This window comes from Pseudovirgaria hyperparasitica, assembly GCF_010093815.1.
Source record: "Pseudovirgaria hyperparasitica strain CBS 121739 unplaced genomic scaffold EJ05scaffold_10, whole genome shotgun sequence".
Taxonomy (NCBI): Eukaryota; Fungi; Ascomycota; class Dothideomycetes; order Acrospermales; family Acrospermaceae; genus Pseudovirgaria; species Pseudovirgaria hyperparasitica.
The window spans coordinates 800,365-823,898 of NW_022985558.1; the positions used below are offsets into that span (position 1 = coordinate 800,365).

A 23,534-nucleotide genomic window follows, 5' to 3' on the forward strand; every position below is an offset into this window, starting at 1 on the left:
GCCAAATTGTTCAATAATGTTTGAAGCGTTCGCTGCAAAGATAACAGACAGATTAAGCACGCACCAGCCGCCGTAAGCTATGGATGGTGCGGGGCTACAGTACTGTACCTAATTATAGTGGCCGTTATCTGTTGTTACGCGATCACCTCATCAAGCTGTCCCATTGACAGAACTAAGAACAAGAGCTATTTAAGTAGCCTGGCTTGTCCAATTGATCAACCAGCGCTTTAATCTTAGAACTTACTCTGTCAGTATGTCAAAGGATTACGATACGTTCCATCTGGGAAATTTCAAGCTCAAGTCTGGAGGAGAAATACCAGAGGCATTTATCGCCTACAAGACGTTCGGAACGCCGGGTAATCCTCTGATCATATACCCAGTAGATAACCTTTTACTCGTGAAAGAACAGGGCTAACAATGCCAGACATGGTACTCTGGACTTATAGCCAACAATGAATGGCTAATTGGTACAGACAAAACGTTGAACCCAGACAAGTACTTCATTGTGGTGACAGCACTCTTCGGCAATGGCCAGTCTTCATCACCATCAAACACACCTTCTCTGAAACCTTTCCCAGAGGTTCTTTTCTATGATAACGTAAAAGCACAGTACAGGCTTGTTACCGAACATTTCGGTATCAAACGTGCTAGAGCAGTTCTTGGATGGTCCATGGGGGCTGGCCAGACGTATCAATGGGCCTGCCAATATCCCGACTTCATGGACTTGATCGTTCCATTTTGCGGAGCGGCTAAGACGTCTCTCCATAATCAGGTCTTCCTCGAGGGGGTGAAATCTGCTCTACTGTCTGCCAAAGGAACTCATTCAGGTGGCATTGCGAAGGGAGAGGCAACTGAACCGAAAGACTACCGTAATTGGACAAGTGAAGAAAAGACCATTGGTTTGAAGGCTCTCGCTAGAGTGTATGCCGGCTGGGGACTCAGCCAGGCTTTCTACAGGGAGAAGTTATACGAGAGCTACTTGGGTTTCAAGAATCTCGAGCACTTTATGGTAGACTGGTGGGAAGCGTGGGCGCTCTCAAAAGGTAAATATAGTACTGCTGTCATGATCAGTAGACTATGTCCAGAAAGTAATGCTGATGAGTATCAGATCCGGAAAACATGCTCGTGATGCTGCAAACGTGGCAGGCCGGCGATTGTTCGGACCAGGAGCCATACAACGGCGATTTCGCGAAGGCAATGCAAGCTATCAAAGCCAAAGCATTGGTTGTACCAGCCAAAACTGATCTATATTTCCCGTGAGCGATGCACACTTCATACGCAAGGAGACCATACTGAGCGGTGATACAGGCCCGAGGATTCTGAGATCGAGGTCCAGAATATGTCGCCAGGAATTGGTCAACTAGAGGTAATTTTCATACTGCACAGCAAAGAGACGGTACGTTTACTAATTGAAACAGGTATTTCCAACCATCTGGGGCCATTGGGCTGGAGGGCCAGGAGATAGCAAGGAGGACGTACAGTGGCTAGATGAGAAGTTGCGGGCGTTTTTTGGAAACTGATAATTAGGGTCCTGTCGGTGCTTGAGGCTGGGTGAAATGGTTGGTACGACTTGACCGTATGCGGACTAGATAGTACGGCTTGGCGTTTCCCAGTCGAGCGCGAAGTCTCTCAAATCTTACACATTTCCCATGATGTTTCACTGCTGCCGCCTGAATGAAAAGATATCTGGCATCCCTCGAGCCATGTTCCGAAGGTCAATGCACATGATCCGTAAAGCGGCTTAAATCATCATCGCCCGTGGTCGCGAGACGCGCTTCTTACCTTTAGCCAGCGCGCTTCACCAAGGCTACCACGAACATCGACTCTACCTCTTTATAAGTCCTCATCACAGCCATCGCCATGGCCGCTCCAGAAATACGACAATGGGGACAGAATCCCCCGATTTCTACCGCTTTACCTACAGAGCAAGAGAACCAGCTCAACGCTGCTCTTATTGACGAGCTGAAGCGGGAAAACAATTTTGAGAGACCGGAAGAGACGGAAAAGAGAGTGGAGATATTGAACACGTTCCAAAAAGTCACAGAAGAGTTTGTTAAACTTGTAGGCAGAAACAAAGGCTTGGCTCAATCTGCCATCGACAATGCTGGAGGCAAAGTGTTCACGTATGGGAGCTACAGACTCGGTGTCTACGGTCCAGGTCAGTTCAATCCGTTCTGACGACAGAAATATATGAACTCAGATACTATCTTTGAGCTGTGCTTAATTTTCTCTCAGGTTCTGATATTGATACCCTCATCGTTGCACCTAAGCATTGCACTCGCGATGACTTCTTCCAGCTCTTCCCCGAGCTGCTCGCGAAGATGTCTCGCGCGGATGCCATCGACGAAATGACACCTGTACCCGATGCTCACGTTCCAGTTATCAGTCTCGAGTACTGTGGGATAAGTATAGATTTGATTTTCGCACCGTTGGCGATATCCTCCGTGCCCATGAGCCTAGACCTCAAGGATAAGAATTTGTTGAAAGGGCTGAGCGATACAGATCTCCGCAGTGTCAATGGATCGCGTGTTACGGATGAAATTCTGACCCTTGTACCCCAAGTCAAGACATTTCGACATGCTCTGCGAGCAGTGAAGCTGTGGGCGCAACGTATGTTCATTGAAGCCGAGGTGGTTACGTCCATGCTAACAGCTAGCAGGGCGTGCAGTCTATGCAAACGTCATGGGTTTCCCTGGTGGAGTCGCATGGGCCATGATGGTTGCTCGTGTTTGCCAGTTGTATCCCATGGCCCCTGGCTCTGTGCTTGTTTCCAAGTTCTTCAACCTCATGAAATCGTGGCCGTGGCCCCGGCCAATCATGCTAAAAGACATGGACGACGGTCCTATCCAGCAGAAAGTCTGGAATCCACAGGTACATATCTCGTGGCGCAAGTCGAAGATTATAAACTCATGGTATGCAGATCTATCCAGGCGACAGACGGCATCTGATGCCTGTTATTACCCCCGCTTTCCCTTCCATGTGCGCTACACACAACATCACTCCCTCGACGCAAAAGATTATTCTGAGAGAGCTTAGTCGCGCCAGTGATATTACGAACGAGATATTCATGGGCCGGAAGGCTTGGAAAGATCTGTTTCGCCGGCATACCTTCTTTACAGAGGGGTACAAATATTATCTCAGCATAGTTGCCGCAAGTAGAACGAAAGATGCTCAGTCCATATGGTCTGGTCTTGTTCAGTCGCGACTACGAAGATTAGTCACGGGCATCGAAGTTTCGGATGCAAGCGTGGAGCTCGCTCATCCGTTTAACAAAGGATTTGAGCGTGTTCATCAGTGCAAAACTGACGAAGAGGTGGAAATGACGTTACAAGGGAGCTTGAAGTTTCAGGTCAAAGAAGTAAAGACTGAGACAACTGAAGATACTAAAGATATCAAGCAAGCAGTTGTTGCCGAAGGTAGCACAGAGAACGTTGAAATGCCTAACAAGACACTTGGAGAAGTGAACAGTGATGGAGTTCGGACGATTTATTCGACAACATTCTATGTTGGGATAGAGCTTGAAGAAGGTAAGATCGCACAACCTACGTGCCCTACCTTGATTCTGACTTTCTCAGGCGCCAAATCCCTGGATATCTCGTATCCCGTCGGTGAGTTCAAGAGGAACTGCACAGACTGGCCACAGTACAACGACGAGCTCAATTCTCTGAGAATAGTGCATACACGGAAGTAGGTCGGGGACATGATTGAAATTTGTGTTGCAGATTTTAACAGCTATAGTTACGACTTGCCCGATGATGTTTTCGAGCCCGGTGAGGTTCGACCAAGCAGAAAGAAGAAAGCGACATCACGCAGCAATGGCCAGAGTGCGTCCAAGCGAAACGTTGGAGAAGCAGGACTAGACGTGCGTGACAATCCTTGGACTCTGATTTCCTTTGCTTCCGTTTTGCGGCTAGTACTAACACGATTCGGCATGAGAGTGCCAAGCGCCAGCATGATCGAAGCTAACGTCTTATCTTTGGGTATCTAGGGTACAAATGGACATCCAGCAAAACGTCAACAATCGTCGACGGGAGTTTCGACGGCGGCAGGGTGATTGGTGACACTCGATAATCTACTTTCTTTGTGTTTCCGTCGTTGCTCCCATTAAGGTTTATCCCTCGAAGAAGCCAAATGGATCTGACATGCCCTGACGGGTCTAGGATATAAGGATCAGTAACGCCCTCATGGCTAAGTCCGCATGCAGCGCCAAGTGAGACTGTATTCGACATAGTATCGAGGCATGACACCAAGGTGTAGACGCAGTGCCGCGTAGGCAAACCTCAAGGTCTGTTTTGCAAATTCCCTTTGATCAAGAGTCTCCTTTTCGCGGGACAAGTACGGGTGGTTGGTTCGGTGTGTCTATACTCTCACAAAGTCACAGTATTCGAAGAGTCAAGATGCATGGGCACACAGGAGTTTCTCGGCATTACAAAGAGTTGGGCGTCTCATTACGTCAAGACGTGCGCAGTTTAAGATTTCAAGACTTCACAAGGGAAGCACAGGAGGTGAGAGTACTTTGTACATAGCACATAGTTGAATTTACGTCCTTTTCGAGGTCTACGGACCTCTACCATCTAACACGAGGATCTTGATGGTTGATGCCGATATTGGGTGGTATCATAGTATGTACATGCAGCACTATTCTGGCGCGAGGACGTGCCCACGGCCCCAGGCCCCATCAGATGGGTTGAGCGCCCAGACAAACGGGCCACGTTCGCGCTGCACGCTGCAGCACGCGAGCCGCACGCGGCTAAGCCACGCTCTACCACAGTACCTAGGTGTACAGCTACCAATACGCCTGATATCTTATATCCTACAGGGAAGATGGGATAGCTTATGGTAAAGTAGGATACTTACATTGCATGCCGATACACAGGATCCGATATCCGTAGACTCAACAGCAATTTTATGGATCCATGTTGCATACATGATAAATTAGTGAGTGATAGGATGCTTGTGCAGGATTGTGGCGCAGGTGGGTTGCTGCCTGAGCGGCTTGGCATCAGGCCCCCATCAGGCCCTATCAGGCTTCCCGTGCGGCGGCGGCGGCGTCCTCGTCGAAACCGTCACGCCGTCACCAAAACCAACAGAACTAACCTCATGTTTTGCTAGTCGGGAAACAAGGGTTAGGGTTACGGCTTTTCTAGCAATACAAGACTTTTCCTCTCCAGACGACGTGATCTCTGTTCTTCCAGTCTCTGGTTTCTGTTCGATCCCGCACCTTGCTTACTGCTGCGCCCAGAAGAAGCCTTTCTCCCTCCTCCCCTGGTCTTTTTGGTGTTCAGCCTTGTCCGACTAAAAGCTACTACCCTGAAGTCTCTCTCCGTTCCAGTCCTTCTTCGTCCCAGTCCAGTGCCCTCTTTTCTGCGCCCTCGTCATTCAGCTGAGCTGTGCTGTGCTGTATGTGCTGTATATGCTGTGTGCTGTGAGGGGCATACGTTCGTTCCATCACAGTCAGTGCAGAAGCAAGTGGTCGGGTTTTTCCATTCTCTGCCTCGGCTCCAGACTTGCTCACGACCAAGACGAATCTACTCCCAAGTCAATTTTGGGGTCTACTACTGCGTCGCAGAATCACCAGCTTCTTTCTCACGACTCTAGCTAGGGCTGAGAGTTCAGCTTGAGCAAGGCCACCAGTTACAGTCGAGTCTCAGCTCTCCTACACAACACACACACACAGACAGGCCAGCCCGTCGCAGCGCTCGTCTGCTCCACACTACACACCAGTGACACCACGCACCGCCCAACCAGCCAGTAACCAGCTACCAACAGCCAACTGAGCCAACCGACCCGACCGTCGTCCCTCCCAGGCCCTCTGCTCCACCCACTCTCTCCCCCCCTCCCGTCCTCTGCTCTCTTTTTACAACGTCTTCGCTGACCGTTCCCCCGTCGAGGTTGTTTTCATGTCATCCATGAACGCTCGCTTCAAAAATCTCGTGGGCTCGAGACGCAAATCCTCAAACACTGTTGCTGCCTCAAACCCAAGCACCCCGCCCCCAGCCAACTCCAGCTCGCTCTCCCCTCCTTCCAATCCCAGCTCCTCCACCACTTCTCTCCAGATGAATCCCCAAAACCCTCTCGGTCGTCCTCCTTCCTACACCTACGCTCCTCCTGGTGGCAACCTCGGTGCTCCTCAGCAACACGGTCGTTCGAGTAGTCCAATGCCCCCGCCGCCCATAAACACTGGTGCACAAGGCCACGGATATCCACCCCAACCGCAAGGCCAGATGTATGGTCAAGGTCCTCCTCCTCCGGGGCCTCCGGGTTATCCTCCCGCTCAACAACCTCAGTATGGTGGTTATGGTGCTCCGGCTCCGGCTCCTCCAGGGCCACAAGCGTACAACAGGCCCCCACCAGCTGTCGAGGCTGATGCCGGGAATCGGAGTAAAGCTCAATTGATTGTTGGGATTGATTTTGTAAGTCCGAGTCTCTTAGCAGTCATACGGCGAGTTTGCGCTAACTATACGCTAGGGAACCACCTTTTCCGGTGTAGCGTTTGCGTTTGCGACAAATACTGAGGCAAAGGAAGACATCATCACTGAGTGGCCGGGCGCAGGGAATCAAACAAAACAAAAGGTCAGCAAGAATAACATGAGACACCAGAGTCGCTTTTCTAACGTTTATCGTAGATTCCGACCGTTCTATACTATGATCAATACCAAAAAGTCGTCGGATGGGGTCCAGATATTGCTGAGGCGCTAGCTCCGACTGGATACCCCAAGGCTGGCGTGCAGAAAGTCGAATGGTTCAAGCTGCAGCTGATGCTGTCTGGAAACACATATATTGACCCAATCAACCTTCCCCCACTACCGCCAGGCAAGTCGGAAATCGACGTAGCCGCTGATTATCTATTCCACCTAAGACAGGCCATGCGAAACCAGCTGCAAAAAACCCTCGGAGAAGTATTCAATCGTGAAGAGAGAAATATTCGATACTACCTCACAGTACCTGCTATCTGGAACGATGCTGGGAAGGCAGCTACTCGTGCTGCAGCCATTCAGGCCGGCTTCCTTCGGGACGAGAACGACAATCGGCTGACACTGATCACTGAGCCAGAGGCAGCTGCCATGTTCTGTTCGAAGACAGGCTTACTTAATCTCAAAGTACACGATGCTCTTCTGATCGTTGATTGCGGTGGTGGCACCGTCGATTTGATCGCTTATGAAGTCGAAGAGGAGAACCCATTCTCTGTCGCAGAATGTACTGCAGGTTCTGGTGACTCTTGCGGCTCTACCGCATTGAATCGTAACTTTAGCAACATTCTTCGTGCCAAGATCCGAAAGATGAAGCTTCCAGACGGCTCCAAGACTGCAGGCAAGGTTTATGCCAAGTGCATCATGGATTTCGAAAACCGAATCAAAGCAGACTTCCGCAACAACGGTCAGGTATGTGCTGTCACGTCTCTTGGGCTGACTTATGCTAACCAGCTTCACAACAGAAATGGGCCGTTGACGTTGGTATTGAAGCCGAGTTCCCTGAAGCAGGCATTGAAGAGGGCTACATGACGTTTACGAACGAGGAGATTCTTCAGTGCTTCGAACCAGTCGTTAATCGTATTCTGGAACTTGTACGGAACCAAATTATTGCCATCCAAGCGCAAAATAGGGCACTGCAGGTTTGTGAATCATCTAGTGATGCCTTACACATTTGCTAACTTCTTCTAGAACGTTCTCGTTGTTGGTGGTTTTGGTGCATCCGAATACCTTTTCCAGCAAATCAAGCTTCACGTTCCTCCACAGTTCCAGTCCAAGGTCGTCCGGCCTATGGATTCAGTAGCAGCTATTGTGAAGGGTGCTGTCACAGCTGGTATTACTGAGCGTATTGTAACTCATCGTGTGTCCCGTCGTCACTATCTGATGGCTACCTTGCAGCCTTTCAAGGAGGGTCACCATCCTGAGCAGTATCGTGTCCCGTCCCTGGATGGCAAGGATCGCTGCAAATACACTCGCCAAATATTTGTGCAAAAGGGTCAGCGTGTCAAGATTGGCGAGCCAGTCAAGGTCTCCTTCTTTCGACAAGTGGCACCAGGGGCTACGCTCATGTACGAAGATATCTTGTATGCTTGTGACGATGATGTCTGCCCAGAGTATACCAAAGATCCTCGTAAGTTCCGCTCCACTTAATGTTATTCAAGGACGGACCTAACATGGTAATTAGGCATCAAGGAAGTCGTTACTTTAACCTCAGATCTCTCACGCAAGAATCTCGAGAAAGATTTCGAGCGCATGGACACACCGCAGGGCACGTTCTACCGGGTGTACTTTGACATCTACCTCACGCTAGACGGGTCCGAGTTCAATGCAGAACTCGTCTGCCAGGGCGAAGTCATGGGCCGCTGCTCTGCGCGCTTCCGATAAATGTCTCAAAACCTTCCGGACACGAAATGCGGACCCTTTACGAACATCCCTTCATACACATCTCCGGGTACTGGGATGGGATTCTCATTTGGCTATGGAGTTTGACTATAAAACAATTTTTTTTCTCGCTCCTCTTCTCTCCCTTTGTTTGTCGCTGTTGCGTTTCTCTCGATTGTTTTTTGTGTGATGTCTGTCGCGTCTGCATACCCCCCTCCCAATATTCAGTTCAGGCCTTGTTCTCGGTTGCAATGCGCACGCACACATACAAACACACATCTGTTACACACAAATTTCGGCCGCACAGCGCAGCAGATTACGCATATTATGAGTGAAGTGGGGAAAGGGGGGGGCCAGGTTTCGGTAGTGAGTGTGGACCGGGTTTTTACCTGATCTGTCACGAGATGAATATGATGATGATGATAAGGCGACCAGGAGGAAGCCAGGACTTTGGGGAATGGATGGATGGATGGATGCTCATGGGGGATTATTGTGCGAACGTCTTTTTTGGTGGGGGCTTGGGCGAGGTGGGGGCGATGTTGGGATTGCTGTTAGCGAAATGATAGGAGCGACGTAGTTGGTTGGTAGTAGTGAGTGATAGTAGCTAGGTAGTAGGTAGTAGGTAGTAGACATTCTTACATGTTATATGGAGGCTTGAATATATAATGAATGGCGTCCAAGTATCCTGGTCGAGCCCCCACCGTTTTGTATCAGCCCCACCATCTCACGCATATTCTTCGACTACATACGGATCACGATGGTCTGCTATAATGTGTTATCGTCAAGGATCGGCTTATGTTCGTTCCTCTATGGCCATATGAGCGCGCAATCATTGCTATTGGATTCAGGACAATTCATTGTGAATTACGTTACTATAGTCATTGCACCATGCCACTGTGCCTCTCCTATGTTGTATCTACGTTCCCAGGGTATTATTATCATCGGAAGTGAGTCAACGCTGTGCTACAAATTACAACCCCATGCTTCTCTGCTGTCGACATTGCCGTTCGCCTCCTGCACTACAGCATGCTCGCGGTAGCCATTTCAACGTCAACTCATGATCGCCATCATACCATCTGTTCGCCTCGTGCATATCCGCCACCAACAGGTCGACGTTCAATACCTGAATTACGACGGTGGCCAGTAGAGTTGACCGTGTCATTCGCAACGCCATGGCCAACGCCGCTGTGATCTCCATTGTCAACGAGCCCATTCTGATGTCCATTATCAACAACTCCATTATGGTGGCTGCGTCCAGCATTCACATTCGATCCCTTGCCCCAACCTGCCTTGCGCGTAAAGACACCAGTCCCAAAGCCTTCCAGCGCGCTCGCAGCCCGATCATATGCAAACGGTGTTCCACGAATAAGCGGGACGTGGTTGAAACGGAAGTCCCACACCGCAGCATAGACCATCCTATATGCTGCGAATGCGAACATGGTTCCAATGATAGCACCAGCAACTACGTCATACCAATTGTGGTACTCATCAATGGTGAGGGCACCGCCGATGAGGACTGCTCCGAGGATGGGTGCAAAGACGAGAATCAGTGCCCACATTGGCGTATGGTGGTTGCTGAAGAGCTTGAGCTTAGCATTAAGGTAGAGGGAGAGGAAGACGAAGCCAGCGAAGGCGGCTGTGGTGTGGCCCGAGGGAAAGGATTCGAGGGCATCATCGATTTCTGGTCACGGTCAGTGCCTGGCTTTTCAGTGGAAGTCGATACCACTACGGTACTTACGGTCGTTGTCTCCTGTACAGATAGATCTATCGAACATGATACCACCAAGTCCATTGCCGGTCAAGGGTGAGCCACTCGGGTCGGCGTTTGGATCGGTCGCTATGGCGATCATTGCAGGGGTGATATTGGGCTTGCAGACAGCCAGGAAGTGCGGTCTCAGACCACCGATGAGGCACTTCAGAAACACCTGGAAGACGGCAGCAGTGATAAGTGAGTATAAGAGACCAAGAGTCTAAACAACATGTGTTAGCATACTTCTCCCAAACGGAGTGCACCATGGCTGAACATACAGCATTGTTCACATCCCAGAAACTCCTGACACGGATCTGCGCGATCAAGAACACAGAAATCGGTACCAACGCAGCGAGTAGTGCAGCGGCCCAGATGGGGATGATCTCGTTGCGAAGTGGGTACGCGAACTGAGGGTACACAATCTCACCATCAGCGAAGTAGATAGGGAACGAGCGGGAGGGTGCTGGTGGAGCTTCGTAAACCTGGACACAACATTAGCAATTACACCCAACACGAGTGTGTTCTTCCTCCAACCCATGAAGCCATGGAAAGGATTGTAAACTTGAAAATCAATGAACATACACCAAGACCAATCACACCCATTATGACCATAGTCAAGATATCTGCCCAAGTAAGTTTGAACCACTGTCCAAACGTCGGCCTCGAGTAAAGCGAGTGCGTATTCCCATGGTTGCGGGCATTGATAACGCCGCCAGTGTGACCGGTCGCGTTGCTGCGATGATCACGATTGAACATGCCACCGAGTGCAGACTTTTTCTCTGGATGAGTACCTGTAGCAGTGGTGGTGTCTGCAGCAACCGGTTGCGTACGGCGATTGAAAAAACCCATCTCGATGCTGGCTGAATTCTGAAGCGATTGAAACAATAGCAGCTAGGAACAACTGAATGAGCTGGGAATGGATGTAAGATGGATGTAGCGTGCAAGTCGCGTGAGATAGAGGGACGGAAGAGGATGACGCAAGACGGCGGAGTCTGAACAAGGCAGGCGCGATCTGGTCCTGGAGACGGGAAAGTCAACAAATTTCCAGGACGTGCGCAGCTTAAAAGGGCAATGACTCTATAGTGGACTTCCCTGTTTTCGACGCGCATGCACACCGAGAAGTTGAGATTGCCATGACGTCTCATCTCCACATTACTCAAGGTAATATTGTTGTTCTTCACTTCACTAGCCACAGAGAATGCTCGACACGACATGGCACTACGCGGCACGGTGCGACGGAGAAGTCGCACTTGTGTAGACTGTGTGGAGCATCTTGTAGTTGGCCTTGACACCTCGACTTGATACCTCCGATGTACTGTACTACTGGAGTCTGTAGCGCGTTATGCTCCGACAGTTGGCAGAAGCTTGTCAAAAGCTTGGTCTGGTACTACTGTAGCATAACCCTTAACATTGGTTCGCTTGCTGCGTGACCCGACTTTAGCGGCCGCTGCGTGGAGCATGATGCGATGACGTTTCGCATGGATTGACCGTATTTGGTCGATTCTATTGGTCGTGTTCACGAAGGTGTTTGCAATGGTCAAAGAGGGGTGTACAGACGTATAAATCCTTGCTAGAAATTCAAATGGGTATATAACAGAAAGATTGACCATAAATATCCGCCGACGAAGCACAGCCGTGTTCGAACCAGTTGCACCACATTTAATACAATATACATGACCATACACGTTCCACCACATATCCGCCACATTCGCATGTCTTTCATGTTCTTTTGATTCTCAACTCGACAAGCAGCGACGCTCCAGCAACAGCTTTGCGTGCATCTAGCTGCATCATGATCATTCTTGGCCAGTACTGTCTCCCAGCGCACATGTGAAGTCCCAGAGTCCCAGGGCCGAGCTTTTTTGGACCGATCCAGCTCTGACCTTCATAACCCAGCCGAGTTAGAAGCACCTAGGGCTGTCACTGTTACAAGTCCTCGCTCGTGTTTGTCCCATGCCTCTTGTGTGGTGGATCGTGGTGGACCGCAGGTATTTCTCGAGGTCGAGACCTGCGTCACATCGACCACATGCTTTTGGTCAAATTGTTGGTTGAAGATATCGTTGACGGATGAGCCGGTGTTGTATGTGTGCGCAAAGTATTGTAGCTCTCAATCATTCATAGGATCACTCTGAATCTGCAGTAAGAAGAAAGATGCATTCTAGATCTGCGTAATTTGCGAAAAGAATAATGAGCTATGCTTCTGCTTGGTAGGAGAAACGCAAGGAAATCTCATCTGTGCAGTCTGTGGTGGGGAGGGGCGAGGAGAGCAGGTAAGTGAAGAGAGGAGCAGGTCATGGATCGATATAATCAATGTCATTGAAAAGATCCATGACCACTTTCAGCATGGGTTCGCAGAGGCTTACTTCGTCCCCGGTCTCGCCTCCGAAAAGGCGAAGCCGTTGAGCTTCCATTGCATCTTCGTCATCCTGCATCTGCCATGCCGAGTAGAGCTCTTCGAAAAAGGGAGAAGATTGGTAATGAGGGAGTGGAGGAGCAGGCTCTATGTTTCGATCTTTGGACGAGGAAACGGATGATGTCCGAGAATGATTTTGCTGCGTATGCGAACGGTGGCGAGGTCGACTTCGGGTTCGTTTACGGTTGTGTCGTTGGCCCATTGTGCGTTATCAATCAGCAGTCACGGAGACCCTGGCGGTAGAACAAAGATTGTAGAGTGGTAATGAGTGGCAAGCATGGAGGTCATAGATATATATATATACACTTCCGATGTTGACTAGAGGCAGCGATGCCGTGCCGCGTGCATGAGAATGACAGAGTCATGCATGTGATGACTCAAACCGATTGAGGCGGGTTCTGCTGACTCATGATTGGCCAGGCTGTGGACACTAACTTGATTAGGTACAAAGCACAGCCACGGCTAGGCAGGGAACATGGTAGAGCCTTCTCGATGCGTCAAACACGAGAGGCTCAACCGAAACATGTCTCTACTGCATTCGTCATCTGCTTTTTCAGACTTGGAAGCAGCAATGTCACACCACTATGGTCCCATCTTACGAATCCGCGCGACACTCATACATGTCCTCGATTTCGCATAACACGTAATAGACCACCTCACTGTTGCGTACTAGATACTAGGTCGGGCTTCATTCTACCACTGGCATATTTTCGGAGCTGGCTTGCCTCTGCCATGCATCTTTGACGCCGATGTCGGTGCGACGTGTCTCCTGAGTCACAAAGCATAGATGAGGAGCTCTGTCGCCTATTTTGCGATGACTACGAGCAATCTAGAGGATATATGTCTGACTAAAAGATTCGCGACTTGCCAAGTATCGCGACAAGCACGCTGCAGTTGCCTACGAGGCTTCACTCAAGTGCCAGCGCATCCGACGGGGCGGTGGCCAGGCACGTAGAATTCGAGCACTAGCCCACCCGTGTCAGATGTGGCCGTAGAGATTCAACTTTATCGCAACAAAGTTTGTCTTTTCGATACGTATCGTTATGGGAGATAGTGTGGTAGGTTACAAGACACATGACTTGGTGCGTTCCTCTTGCTTGCATAATGTGTGGCATAGAACAACCTTGAACTACCTTTTAATGCGACTACCTTTCTTTGGTGGGATTAGTGACTACCTTTCACGATTCAAAAGTCAAGTCGAAGAAGCAGGTATGGGTCTGATACAGCACGTACATGATGTAGTACATAGCGTTTCACTTTGCAGCCCTGGCCCCTGATACATCATCGTGGGGTGAAAAGATTTATAGTCTTGACATCTCCACAGCTCCACAAACACTCGAGCCTCCTCCCCACGTCTCTCGACAGCAGCCTTGTAACTGATTCTTCGTGGCGTAAGCCATCCGTTTCAATATCCTCAGACCCACTTCCCGTGCTCTTATACACGGAAATTGTTTCTCCGTTCGCACTACCATACGCGCCGGAATCACTGCTAAACGTGCCGGAATCACAATTCCAATCTATTCGAAGCCAAGATAAGTCAAGCCTTGGGACAAAATGCTTGTATATGGAATGATTCCACAGATGGGATATTGAGTCGCAAACTGACTTTGCGATACGTATATTTCGATCCACTTATGATCCTCGACAGTCAAATGAAGTGGCGGACGAATGATAACCGTCATATTAAGGGCTGTAACATAGATTGGGGGACGCGTATCTTGTGCGTACATGTTGACGTCGACGAAAGAATGCTGTAGGCTTTGGTGTATAAAAAGACTCACCAAGGAGATAGAGAGCATACGACACGATCTTTCCACTTTCATCACTTCCTTTCTGCTCCATTCTACTTCAATACTTCTAAAAATGAAGCTCTTTTTCTATGCCTTATCCATAGTCCTGGCGACTGTTGGCTGTGCCGACGCAAAATCCACAGCTGTAAAGAGTTCCAAGACGGCTACATCTTGCACTGTGACGGAGTATGCCTCTGTGTCTGCAGCAGTAGCGTCCTGCACAGCGATAACCCTTAAGAGTATCACGGTTCCAGCTGGTGATACGTTGGATCTGACGAAGTTGAAGGCTGGATCGAAGGTCACCTTCTCAGGCACCACGGTTAGTCCTCTAAACTTGCGACAGGATATCATGCTAGCGACGCCTCTATAGTGAGAATTGCTAGAAGTGTGGCTAGATTGATATCCTGTCACTGCGTTTTTAGATCGAAAACCGTCTAATAAGAATCGAAAAGACTTTTGAATATGTAGCCGAGGACTTTGATCCCGTCAAGATCACTGGCTCAGGAGTCGAGATCACCGGTGATTCCTCCCATGTCATTGATGGCAACGGCTCGGCGTGGTGGGACGGACAAGGTTCGAATGGCGGTACAACGAAGTAAACAACTTCTTGTCGATCTTGTGACCTTATCGCTGACGCCAATAGACCGGATCACTTCATTGTCTTGAGTAAACTTGTTGCCAACTCGCATGTCCACGGACTGAACATCAAGAACTGGCCGACCCATTGCTTCCAGATCACCGGCGCCAAAGACTTGATCATCGAGAATATTTATCTAGACAACTCCGCTGGTGATGCCCCAAACAGCAAGTCTGGTGGGAAGGCAGCTGCTCACAACTCAGATGGCTTCGATATAAGCTCCAGCACCAATGTAGTTCTGAGGAATTCAATCGTGAAGAACCAGGACGACTGTGTTGCTGTGACCAGTGGGACAAACATTACTGTCTCTGGGCTGACCTGTAGTGGTGGCCACGGTTTGAGCATTGGGAGTGTCGGTGGCAAAAGTAGTAAGTCGACTTCCATGCGAATGTCCTTATTTGTGATCCTGACTCGGTCGTTAGACAACACCGTATCTGGGATTACCTTCTCTGACAGTACGATATCCAATTCTGAGAATGGGGCGCGAATCAAGACCAACTCTGGTACCACGGGAAGTGTCGAGAATATAGTGTACACGAACATCAAGTTGTCCAATATCTCTGATTATGGCATCGACATCCAGCAGGACTACCTGAATGGGGGCCCAACCGGTGTCCCTACCAACGGAGTTACGATCAAGGGTGTTACGATGTCCAACATTACCGGCACAGCGACGAGCGATGCGAAGAATTATTATATTCTTTGCGGCAGCGGGTCATGCTCCGACTTTACCTTTAATGGTATTAGTATCACTGGTGGGACTGGCGACAGCTGTAACTATAGTCCGGCCGGTGACTTCAAATGCGCTTGAATTCTAGGCGATGCAAGCTGGATGAGGTTTAGAAGTACTTTCTTGTATATATCATTCATATTTGGTACCTTGACTTGTTCGGTGACCCATGGTTCTGATGTAACAGACCGTGCAATACAATAGCGCGATAATGTTGCTGATACAGCTTTAGCGCATAATGACTTGTCTTTCCAAACGAGCCCCTCATGTTCATCTCATTTGCCTTAGTATGTACAGGTTTGCGAACGTGGCCATGGGCTTAATCACTATCGCAGATGCTCGGAATGCGCCAAAACTCCTCGCTTGGCTAGGCTATCCATAAAAAGAGGCCCAATACGAGTCAAAGGCCTCATCTGTCGACATCCTTGATTCATATCTTCCTAAGAGTCATTGCTGACCTGCAGGAAGTTTCCAATTGTTCACACGCCACCACCAGCGTCGTACCCTCGCTCCTACATGGCGTCCACTTAGTCTCGATGCGGAATTCCAATGTCTCCAACCAGAAAGAATCAATTGCCAGCCCAGGCCTTGTACAAGAGGTAGAAGTACCTGACGTCTGCTGTTAGCTTACACTTGGATCTCTGGGCGTCTTCCGTATATACCTGATCTCGTATCGTGATGTATGTGACACCCTGCCATCCTTGCGCTTGTTCAATGCTTTTCAGATAGCTCTGCTCGAATCTCATATCCGGAAGTGGAGGGAGCGCGGGCCGCCGCGGGCGAAGATCGAGGATCGATACAGGAATCTCGTCGTCGGCGGCATCTGCAACTGCATCGAGTTCGGAGGGAGTGGGTGACGAGGACACGCGAACAGGCTCTCGCTTGTCTGCCGCCGTTGACGGTGCTATATCATGGCTTGGCGATGGTCTCCGATTGATCGAGGCCGATTGTATGGCGGATGTGAGCTCCGAGACTACGTTGTGAGACATGCTGGGTGTGTAGTCTGAAGTCGACGACGAAAGCTTGGCTAATTATTGGTTTAGAAGCTGTGACCGCGGCTCATCCCCGGTGAGAAAGACCCCCGCTGTAGCGACCTGAACCAGCACGGAGCCCTGAGATCTAGCGTGGCGCATCGCATCAGCTAGTCAGCCTTTCTCTGAATACATCTTTGACATCACTCCCTTTTACGAAGCCGTTACTTCGGCCATAAAATACCCGCACTACAACGAATATGGGGAACGCAAACAGCAACATGCTTGAGACCATTGTCCAGGGTTCAAATTGTAAGACAACATATGCCACATTGTCGAAGCCATGCAGAGGGGTACAGAGAGGGGTCAACGGACACACTTAAGGGGCGGGCTAATTGTATACGCTTATAGTCGACCATGAAGAAGTGGACAGACTGAGGAAGCGTTTCATGAAGCTAGACAAGGTAAGCCAGAACCATGCCTATGCAGCGAAGCCTCTTACAATGATGCTGAGGACCACTACAGGACAATTCAGGCACTATTGAGCGCGAAGAGTTCCTCGCCCTTCCACAAGTATCGTCGAATCCTCTAGCTACCCGCATGATTGCCATCTTTGACGAGGACGGTGGTGGCGATGTTGACTTCCAGGAGTTCGTATCAGGCCTGAGCGCCTTTAGCTCGAAAGGCAACAAGGATGAGAAGCTCAAGTTTGCGTTCAAAGTCTACGACATTGATAGAGATGGGTACATAAGCAACGGCGAGCTGTTTATTGTGCTAAAGATGATGGTTGGAAGCAATTTGAAAGACCAACAGCTGCAACAGGTGCGCACTCTGCAAGTGTCGAAGTATATTGCTGCGCGAGGCTGACCAGGCTTTAGATTGTGGACAAGACCATCATGGAGGCAGATCTTGACCAGGATGGAAAGATCAGTTTTGAAGAGTTCACAAAAATGGTCGAGAGTACCGATATTTCTATGAGCATGACGTTAGGTAAGTGGCTGTCTGGCGTTTTGCTCTACCGACGCTGACATGTTGTAGATCAATTTTGATAATACCCATGAGGGGCTAGCCTCAGGCTCAGGAGCATGGCGTTTCGGACTACTGCTTGTGGCAAAGGAGAATGTTTTAAGAGTTACTATTAATGGACTTGTTGAACATTCACTATGAGACAGCTCACGTGGCCTCCATATTCTGGGAGAGCCGCTAAGACAGGTGAACTTTAGGCCTTGAACCCACAGTGTCCAGACTTCGCAGTGAACCTTCGGTCGACTATAACATAAAAGTCTGAAGCACTTTTAAAGACAAAACGAATGCTTCACGTAACTGACTCTGCTCAACTCTGCTAGCGTACGACTTAGTAGCATGCGACTTATCTGAAGCGCCACAATTTGAAATGTCTTTGTTTGACGGTTTAATCGACAGCCACCGGTGAAATATGCGGCTTAGAGCCTTACAAACATGTCGAAGCGATTGGGAGTTGAGCCGGCACTGGCTTCGAAGCAGTTGAGATGCTCCTTGAACGAACCACAGCCATGATTGTAGGAACACCACGCTCGGGATCCAGCCTGGGAATTGAGGAGAAATCAAGGACAATCACCGCATTTAATATATCGAGAAACCTACCTGGTACTCTCGTAGGTTGTTTCTGGAGAGAATACGGAGTTGCCAAGCCTCCACGCAAGGACCCTGATAAAGCTAGCGTGGCGTGATTTCCTGGTCCCCTTTCCGGGACGCCGGGGAGCTCGGGCTCCGGGGACTAAAACTACAAAATTCCCAAGGCATATAACATCTATCAATCACAGTACCACCATCTGCCAACAACAAGAAAAATGACCCCAATGCGCGCTGCAATCGCAGTCGCCATCGCCGCCCTCGCCTATGGCATCTACCTCTGGGCCGACGCAGTCAAGGTAAACCCTCCTTCTAATCGAGCTCCTGTCGTCTCAGCACCTCTAACATGCGCCTCCCCCCTTATAGTCCCAATGGTACATCTTCTCCGCACCCGCCATGCACGCCCTCACCCTCGAAGCCCTCGCGCTCTACCCGAACTCCACCGCCGGCGCCGTCCACCACATCGTCAGCTCCCTCCGCACCACCCACGGCGCCGCCCACATCACCGTGAGCCCATTCCCAGATCACCCGCTCGCACCCTCAAGCATAGACGACGATGCACCGGCCCCGATGCCCTGGGATCCCAGCGCGCAGGTCTCTCCCTATGAGAGCGAGTGGGTGTTCAATAATGCGGGTGGCGCAATGGGCAGCATGTACATTATCCACGCCAGCATCACGGAGTATCTGATTGTGTTCGGCACGCCGCTTGGCACGGAGGGACATACGGGCAGGCATACGGCGGATGATTACTTTCATATCTTGGAGGGCGAGCAGTGGGCGGCGCCGGCGCATAGTCTTGTTATGGAGCGGTGAGTTTTCTCCTTATTCTCTATCAGATTATGGACGTGCAATTTGCTGATGATTTGGATTTGCTGTTATAGATACCCGAAAGGTACGGTGCATCACCTGAGGCGCGGCACGGTGAAGCAGTACAAGATGCACGAGGGCTGTTGGGCGTTGGAGCTGGCGCAGGGCTGGATCCCGCTCATGCTGCCGTTCGGGTTTGGGGATACGCTTTCGAGTACGCTTGATTTACCGACGCTTTGGCATACAGTGCGTATCACGGGCCGGGAGATGATTAGGAATCTTCTTGCTGGGAAAATATAAGAGGGGCCCTTCTTCGCGGTGGTGGCTGTAATAGCATCAAAGGCCGGGGTAATAGATCTGGAAAAGACTGTATTATACTATATCGATGGCTGTGGGACTCTGTAAGACTATTATACGGGATACATGGCTGGGCTCGAATGAGCTTCCACGTTGTACACCTCTCTAAACAAAAAGGCGTAAATGCGATCCCCGCGTCTTGCACACCCATCCATCTATTTGAATCCCAGTCTATTATACCTCCACAAATCATCCGTCCACACGGCAGCTAACCGAACGAAACCAAACACCCGCACCACGAGATAAGTTAACTGGAGCATTCCCTTATCTGATAATTTGATATTGTAGTACAGACAAAGGTGAAGAAACAAGAGATGGGCAGGTAGAAAGAAAGGAATGGTGTGATTTAGCTTGGGTGGTTTTTTGGTTGGTTTATAGGAGCTAGAGAGGAGGGGGTTGGGAAGGAGCGAAGGAGCGAAGGAGCGAAGGAGTGAGTCGCAAAGGACCTAGTGAGTGGGTAAGCTATGAGTTGATGGTGTATAACGAGGAGGTGGTGAGCGAATATGTTTGTGAGTGTTACGTAGGTATAGATAGATATACGTACATGTGGTCTATCGTATGAAGAGCCCTGTATCAGATACACTTATTAATAGGGGTTCAGAAAGCACAGTCTGTTCTCCATGGCGCAGCATGATGTCAAACATCCAAGCACGTGATGCAGGCAAGCAAGTAAGTAAAGGCGAAGTGTGAAAATATAACTTATGATATTGGTTTATTGTGCGTCCGCATGCTACGGAACAAGTATATTAATCTGCCCACTTCATCACCGCGTCCAAGGTCTGATCAGACCGGTATATATCCAATCCATCGTGTCCCACGTCCAACCACCCATCATCGCACTGACGTTCAAGGAAACTGGAATTCGCCGACTGAGGCTGATCAAGGTATTTAAAGAGAGTTGTGCGTCAAAAACAGAAACCACAATGCGAATAGCGCGCGATTGACGCGCCCGCTCTAGTGGGTGAGATCATGTACAAAGGTGTGGTATATATAAGAGGTGTGGTTGCCCAAGTTCCAAGGTGTCCTTTTCACTCCAGTCCCATGCATATCCAGAGAGATTCGTGAGATATCAACCCGGATGAAACGTCAAAAACAGAAAACGTCGCTAAATGTCAAATTCGGTTCGCCACCGGCTTACGCAAATCGTGGCGTGGGTTCACTATTCGCCAAAGTCGAATTAATGCGTGGCCGATGGTGCAAAGCCTGGGCTTGCTGGGCTGACATAGGCGCCGGGTATAGGTACGGCGGCGTATTGCTGTTCGCCTGGTGCGGCGGGGACGTGGTCGTATTGTCTTTGTGCGAGGGTGGGTGAGGTTGGTATGGAGCCGGGCGTTCCTGATTGCTCGAAGCCATCCTGTGATAGCTTGGGTGTGGCGCCTTGCACCTTGATCGGAGGTGCTTGTAGCTGGAATGGTCTGGGTTGAGCAACACCGCGTGGATATTGAACTGCATCAGATTCACCATTCTCGGCAGCAGAGAGCGGGTCGACATAGAGGGGATGGCCTGGTGGTGGGCGCCAGCCGCCGGATCGAGGAGACATTGGACCGAATCCTGGCGTATTGGGGGCTGATTGCGACTTCAACTGAGCAAGGTAAAGGTCAGAGCGGGCACGGTCACGTGTAGCCATTGACTTTCTGAGCTTGCGCTTGCTCCAGTAGCGGTAGAAGACGATGCCGTAGATGACGATGCAGAAGACCTCGACGACTACTTCGATAATGCAGCACACCAACGACCAGTCCTGGAGACGGCAGACGAGAGCGTAAGAGACGTCATCTTCGAAGAGCTTGCGGCGCTTGTTGTCCTTGCATGACCAGCCCCAGAGATCTTGACCATTACCGTTGGCCTTGCTCTGGTTCAACACACCAGCACCGACAGCCCACATGACAATACTGAAGATGAAGAAGATGACGGCGAAGGTGGTATAGTAAACAGCGACTTTCTCAGCTCGCTTGTGGCCACCACGGAAGTACGCAGTCAGAATGACGACGGACATGAAGAGCGACACGCATGCGATGACTAGGAGCAGGATCTGAGGCCAGGTCTGGGTTTTGGCAGCCCATGGTGGTAGACTGCTTCTCGCAGGGAGATTTCTTGTGGCATTGAAAATTGAAAAAACGGTTGCAAGCATGGCAAGAACGATAAGACTGCAGGCGAAGTTGACACCTCGGAGAACCATCTTTGCCATGCGTACACGGGTTTTGACTTTCTGTGAGGTGTTAGCGGAAATAGGGTGGATTGGTGTGTATGGTAAGTACCAAGTCTTTTGCTTGTTCCTTCTCTGTGAACTCTTCCTGCTTCTCAAGGATCTGCTCTTCCTTGAAGGTAGGGCTGAGCACATTGTTGTAGTACTCGCGTGGTGGAGCTCCAGGAGACTTGAGAGCACTCTTGAGAGGAGTCTTCGGAGTGGCTGGTGGCAGATACTGTCTGTCGGTCTCCTCGACCTCTACCACCGAAGTGGAGCCAATGTAGCCGAAGCCAACATCTGAGGGCTGTGGTTGAGGCATGTAATGGTTTGTCGGAGGGTCCAGGAATGGGTTCTGCTTCCTTGATGGCTCGACCGGAGAGATGATGGTGGTGGCTTCGGCGAAGCGTGCTGTCCGTGGAGACTTGAGCGAGGGAGCGAGAGAGCCGTTCGAGTCTCGACGATCGAGAGACACGACAGTCTGTTTTTGGTTGGTAGCCATTCTATAGACGGACGACGAAAGTGAGGTGGTTGATGACGGAGAGAAAGAAGAGAAGGCTTAGAGCAAGCACGCTTTGGTCGAGGCCAGCTTGACAAAGCTCAAAGAGGAGGATATGAAGGTACGAGAGATGGAAAGACCAGCGTTCGAAGGAGAGAAGAGAAGAGTAGAAGAAGTGGAGGAGATGAGTTGCCTTTTGTCTAGGCAAGCGCTTAGAGAGACATGGTATGCGTAGTGACAGGGAGCGAGCAGACAGCGCGGGCGTCAAGAAGGATGGAATGAATATCATCAAGCTATTGGCGGACACTTACCAAGGCCTGACCAGCAGGACGACGAAGCAGATTGGTGCAGAGGTAGAGAGGAGCAGGGTGATAGTGTGGAAAATAGACGCCCGGGACGATAGAGGCTGGACTGAGGTGGATTAGCAGATGCAGCAAGACGAATGGACACGACATATGAAGCTCACCTGTATTTCCCACCCTTCGCTCTCCCACGAGTCACAGGAAAGCGCTGAACAGGACACTAACGGAGAACTGGAGGCAGCGCAATGCAACGTCTTGATATGAGGTTTGCTCCTTGCTTGCACGAAGGAGAATTTGCACTTTTGTGACGGTGGATATCAAGAATGAGAGGAAGAAGTCGAGACGTGCAGTGGGCAGAATGTCGAGCATGAGAAGAGGTCAAAAGAAACTAAGAGCAAGAGGAGGATAGTGATGCGGCGTGGAGGCATGATGTTGGACGTTGAATGGATCGTCTTTCTGTCTGTAGCCGCCAGCCCAAGTATGTTGCAGTGCGTGCAGAACGAGGCTATGAAGCCTGATTGGCCAGGGGTTTTCATCTCGCGCATTAGCTTCGGACGACTGGTCAATCAGCGGTCAGGGTCCACTTTCAGCCAGGAGCAGATGCCTGTCCATATCGGCGAATCAGCGTCAGGACAACAGAGTAGATTCGATGCAGCATTATTAGCTCGCAACGAACAAGCCTGCAATGCTTCGTTTGCCGTGCTCGTCCGCGCAAGGACAGGCATTTCCTTGCAGTTATTTGAGCGCCATGCATACTATCAAGTCTGCTCAGAGTCGGTTAGAGCAACACCTCTTCTGAAACTATGTAGTATGTAGTCTGTACCTGGGCAATAGATATGTACGGGCACCTGTATGAGGCACATCAGATAATACCCACCTGCATTTACCCAGTTACCCCGCCTTCCCGTCCAGGCCCCGACACCCGCGTCGTCCCTTCCCTTATTGAAGTGCGCACGGTCCTCTGTGAAACTATACCTAGGTTAGGTAGGGACGATTGACTCCCACGTACTCACGCCACTGCCGCTGCTTCCTCCCTCGGCCTGATTGCGCCTCAATATAGCTAGATACCTAATATCAGTGTATTAGTCACTCACTAAGATATCCATTTGACCCGTACATTCCATACTAGCATAT

At 50.1% G+C, this 23,534-nt stretch overlaps 10 protein-coding genes across 10 annotated transcripts; 6 read left to right on the forward strand and 4 right to left on the reverse strand.

Moving 5' to 3' along the window:
- The first annotated feature begins 9 nt into the window (after nt 1-9).
- EJ05DRAFT_453998 (alpha/beta-hydrolase) lies at nt 10-1,651 on the forward strand. Its single transcript, XM_033742438.1, has 5 exons — nt 10-379; nt 425-1,043; nt 1,109-1,256; nt 1,309-1,366; nt 1,419-1,651. Exons 1-5 carry the CDS (start codon nt 254-256, stop codon nt 1,518-1,520), a joined length of 1,053 nt encoding a protein of 350 aa, XP_033599476.1. The 5' UTR covers nt 10-253; the 3' UTR covers nt 1,521-1,651.
- EJ05DRAFT_477250 (Poly(A) polymerase papa) lies at nt 1,644-4,128 on the forward strand. The gene is made up of 7 exons (XM_033744208.1): nt 1,644-2,158; nt 2,236-2,610; nt 2,660-2,871; nt 2,921-3,527; nt 3,576-3,687; nt 3,739-3,862; nt 3,989-4,128. Exons 1-7 carry the CDS (start codon nt 1,861-1,863, stop codon nt 4,052-4,054), a joined length of 1,794 nt encoding a protein of 597 aa, XP_033599477.1. The 5' UTR covers nt 1,644-1,860; the 3' UTR covers nt 4,055-4,128.
- Nucleotides 4,129-5,751: 1,623 nt separating this feature from the next.
- EJ05DRAFT_52240 (actin-like ATPase domain-containing protein) lies at nt 5,752-8,447 on the forward strand. The gene is made up of 6 exons (XM_033748782.1): nt 5,752-6,413; nt 6,469-6,573; nt 6,627-7,382; nt 7,436-7,612; nt 7,662-8,100; nt 8,155-8,447. The coding sequence occupies exons 1-6, from the start codon at nt 5,901-5,903 to the stop codon at nt 8,352-8,354; spliced, it is 2,190 nt and encodes a 729-aa protein (XP_033599478.1). The 5' UTR covers nt 5,752-5,900; the 3' UTR covers nt 8,355-8,447.
- A 971-nt stretch (nt 8,448-9,418) lies between these two features.
- Nucleotides 9,419-10,857, reverse strand: EJ05DRAFT_440718 (putative lipid phosphate phosphatase 1; the record flags this gene model as incomplete). Its single annotated transcript, XM_033741948.1, has 4 exons — nt 9,419-10,032; nt 10,090-10,321; nt 10,380-10,583; nt 10,684-10,857. The coding sequence occupies 4 exons, from the start codon at nt 10,855-10,857 to the stop codon at nt 9,419-9,421; spliced, it is 1,224 nt and encodes a 407-aa protein (XP_033599479.1).
- A 1,248-nt stretch (nt 10,858-12,105) lies between these two features.
- Nucleotides 12,106-12,718, reverse strand: EJ05DRAFT_511776 (uncharacterized protein; the record flags this gene model as incomplete). The annotated part of the gene is made up of 1 exon (XM_033748263.1): nt 12,106-12,718. A coding segment is annotated over one exon (326 nt), but the record flags the coding sequence as incomplete, so codon positions are not given.
- Nucleotides 12,719-14,393: 1,675 nt separating this feature from the next.
- EJ05DRAFT_493487 (glycoside hydrolase) lies at nt 14,394-15,752 on the forward strand (the record flags this gene model as incomplete). The annotated part of the gene is made up of 5 exons (XM_033746124.1): nt 14,394-14,407; nt 14,458-14,623; nt 14,757-14,899; nt 14,948-15,309; nt 15,364-15,752. The coding sequence occupies 5 exons, from the start codon at nt 14,394-14,396 to the stop codon at nt 15,750-15,752; spliced, it is 1,074 nt and encodes a 357-aa protein (XP_033599481.1).
- Nucleotides 15,753-16,224: 472 nt separating this feature from the next.
- Nucleotides 16,225-16,427, reverse strand: EJ05DRAFT_477257 (uncharacterized protein). Its single transcript, XM_033744209.1, has one exon. It carries the CDS (start codon nt 16,415-16,417, stop codon nt 16,241-16,243), a length of 177 nt encoding a protein of 58 aa, XP_033599482.1. The 5' UTR covers nt 16,418-16,427; the 3' UTR covers nt 16,225-16,240.
- Nucleotides 16,428-16,902: 475 nt separating this feature from the next.
- EJ05DRAFT_501575 (calcineurin regulatory subunit B) lies at nt 16,903-17,691 on the forward strand (the record flags this gene model as incomplete). The annotated part of the gene is made up of 5 exons (XM_033747131.1): nt 16,903-16,954; nt 17,054-17,106; nt 17,168-17,464; nt 17,521-17,632; nt 17,681-17,691. The coding sequence occupies 5 exons, from the start codon at nt 16,903-16,905 to the stop codon at nt 17,689-17,691; spliced, it is 525 nt and encodes a 174-aa protein (XP_033599483.1).
- An 813-nt stretch (nt 17,692-18,504) lies between these two features.
- EJ05DRAFT_427537 (C-8 sterol isomerase) lies at nt 18,505-19,360 on the forward strand (the record flags this gene model as incomplete). Its single annotated transcript, XM_033741516.1, has 3 exons — nt 18,505-18,552; nt 18,620-19,062; nt 19,135-19,360. Coding segments are annotated over 3 exons (717 nt in total), but the record flags the coding sequence as incomplete, so codon positions are not given.
- A 1,117-nt stretch (nt 19,361-20,477) lies between these two features.
- On the reverse strand, nt 20,478-22,428 carry EJ05DRAFT_52510 (uncharacterized protein). Its single transcript, XM_033748835.1, has 2 exons — nt 21,673-22,428; nt 20,478-21,623 (listed from the first exon to the last, which is right to left on the reverse strand). Exons 1-2 carry the CDS (start codon nt 22,099-22,101, stop codon nt 20,595-20,597), a joined length of 1,458 nt encoding a protein of 485 aa, XP_033599485.1. The 5' UTR covers nt 22,102-22,428; the 3' UTR covers nt 20,478-20,594.
- Between the last annotated feature and the right edge of the window lie 1,106 nt (nt 22,429-23,534).

Coding starts and splice junctions, on each gene's coding strand:
- EJ05DRAFT_453998 (XM_033742438.1), top strand. CDS start 254: ATGTCAAAGGATTACGATACGTTCCATCTGGGAAATTTCAAGCTCAAG. Junction 1,257..1,308: donor AAAACTGATCTATATTTCCC/GTGAGCGATGCA, acceptor GCGGTGATACAG/GCCCGAGGATTCTGAGATCG. Junction 1,367..1,418: donor CAGGAATTGGTCAACTAGAG/GTAATTTTCATA, acceptor TAATTGAAACAG/GTATTTCCAACCATCTGGGG.
- EJ05DRAFT_477250 (XM_033744208.1), top strand. CDS start 1,861: ATGGCCGCTCCAGAAATACGACAATGGGGACAGAATCCCCCGATTTCT. Junction 2,159..2,235: donor ACTCGGTGTCTACGGTCCAG/GTCAGTTCAATC, acceptor ATTTTCTCTCAG/GTTCTGATATTGATACCCTC. Junction 3,863..3,988: donor TTGGAGAAGCAGGACTAGAC/GTGCGTGACAAT, acceptor TTGGGTATCTAG/GGTACAAATGGACATCCAGC.
- EJ05DRAFT_52240 (XM_033748782.1), top strand. CDS start 5,901: ATGTCATCCATGAACGCTCGCTTCAAAAATCTCGTGGGCTCGAGACGC. Junction 6,414..6,468: donor TGATTGTTGGGATTGATTTT/GTAAGTCCGAGT, acceptor ACTATACGCTAG/GGAACCACCTTTTCCGGTGT. Junction 8,101..8,154: donor AGAGTATACCAAAGATCCTC/GTAAGTTCCGCT, acceptor CATGGTAATTAG/GCATCAAGGAAGTCGTTACT.
- EJ05DRAFT_477257 (XM_033744209.1), bottom strand. CDS start 16,417: ATGAGATTCGAGCAGAGCTATCTGAAAAGCATTGAACAAGCGCAAGGA.
- EJ05DRAFT_52510 (XM_033748835.1), bottom strand. CDS start 22,101: ATGGCTACCAACCAAAAACAGACTGTCGTGTCTCTCGATCGTCGAGAC. Junction 21,624..21,672: donor AGGAACAAGCAAAAGACTTG/GTACTTACCATA, acceptor AACACCTCACAG/AAAGTCAAAACCCGTGTACG.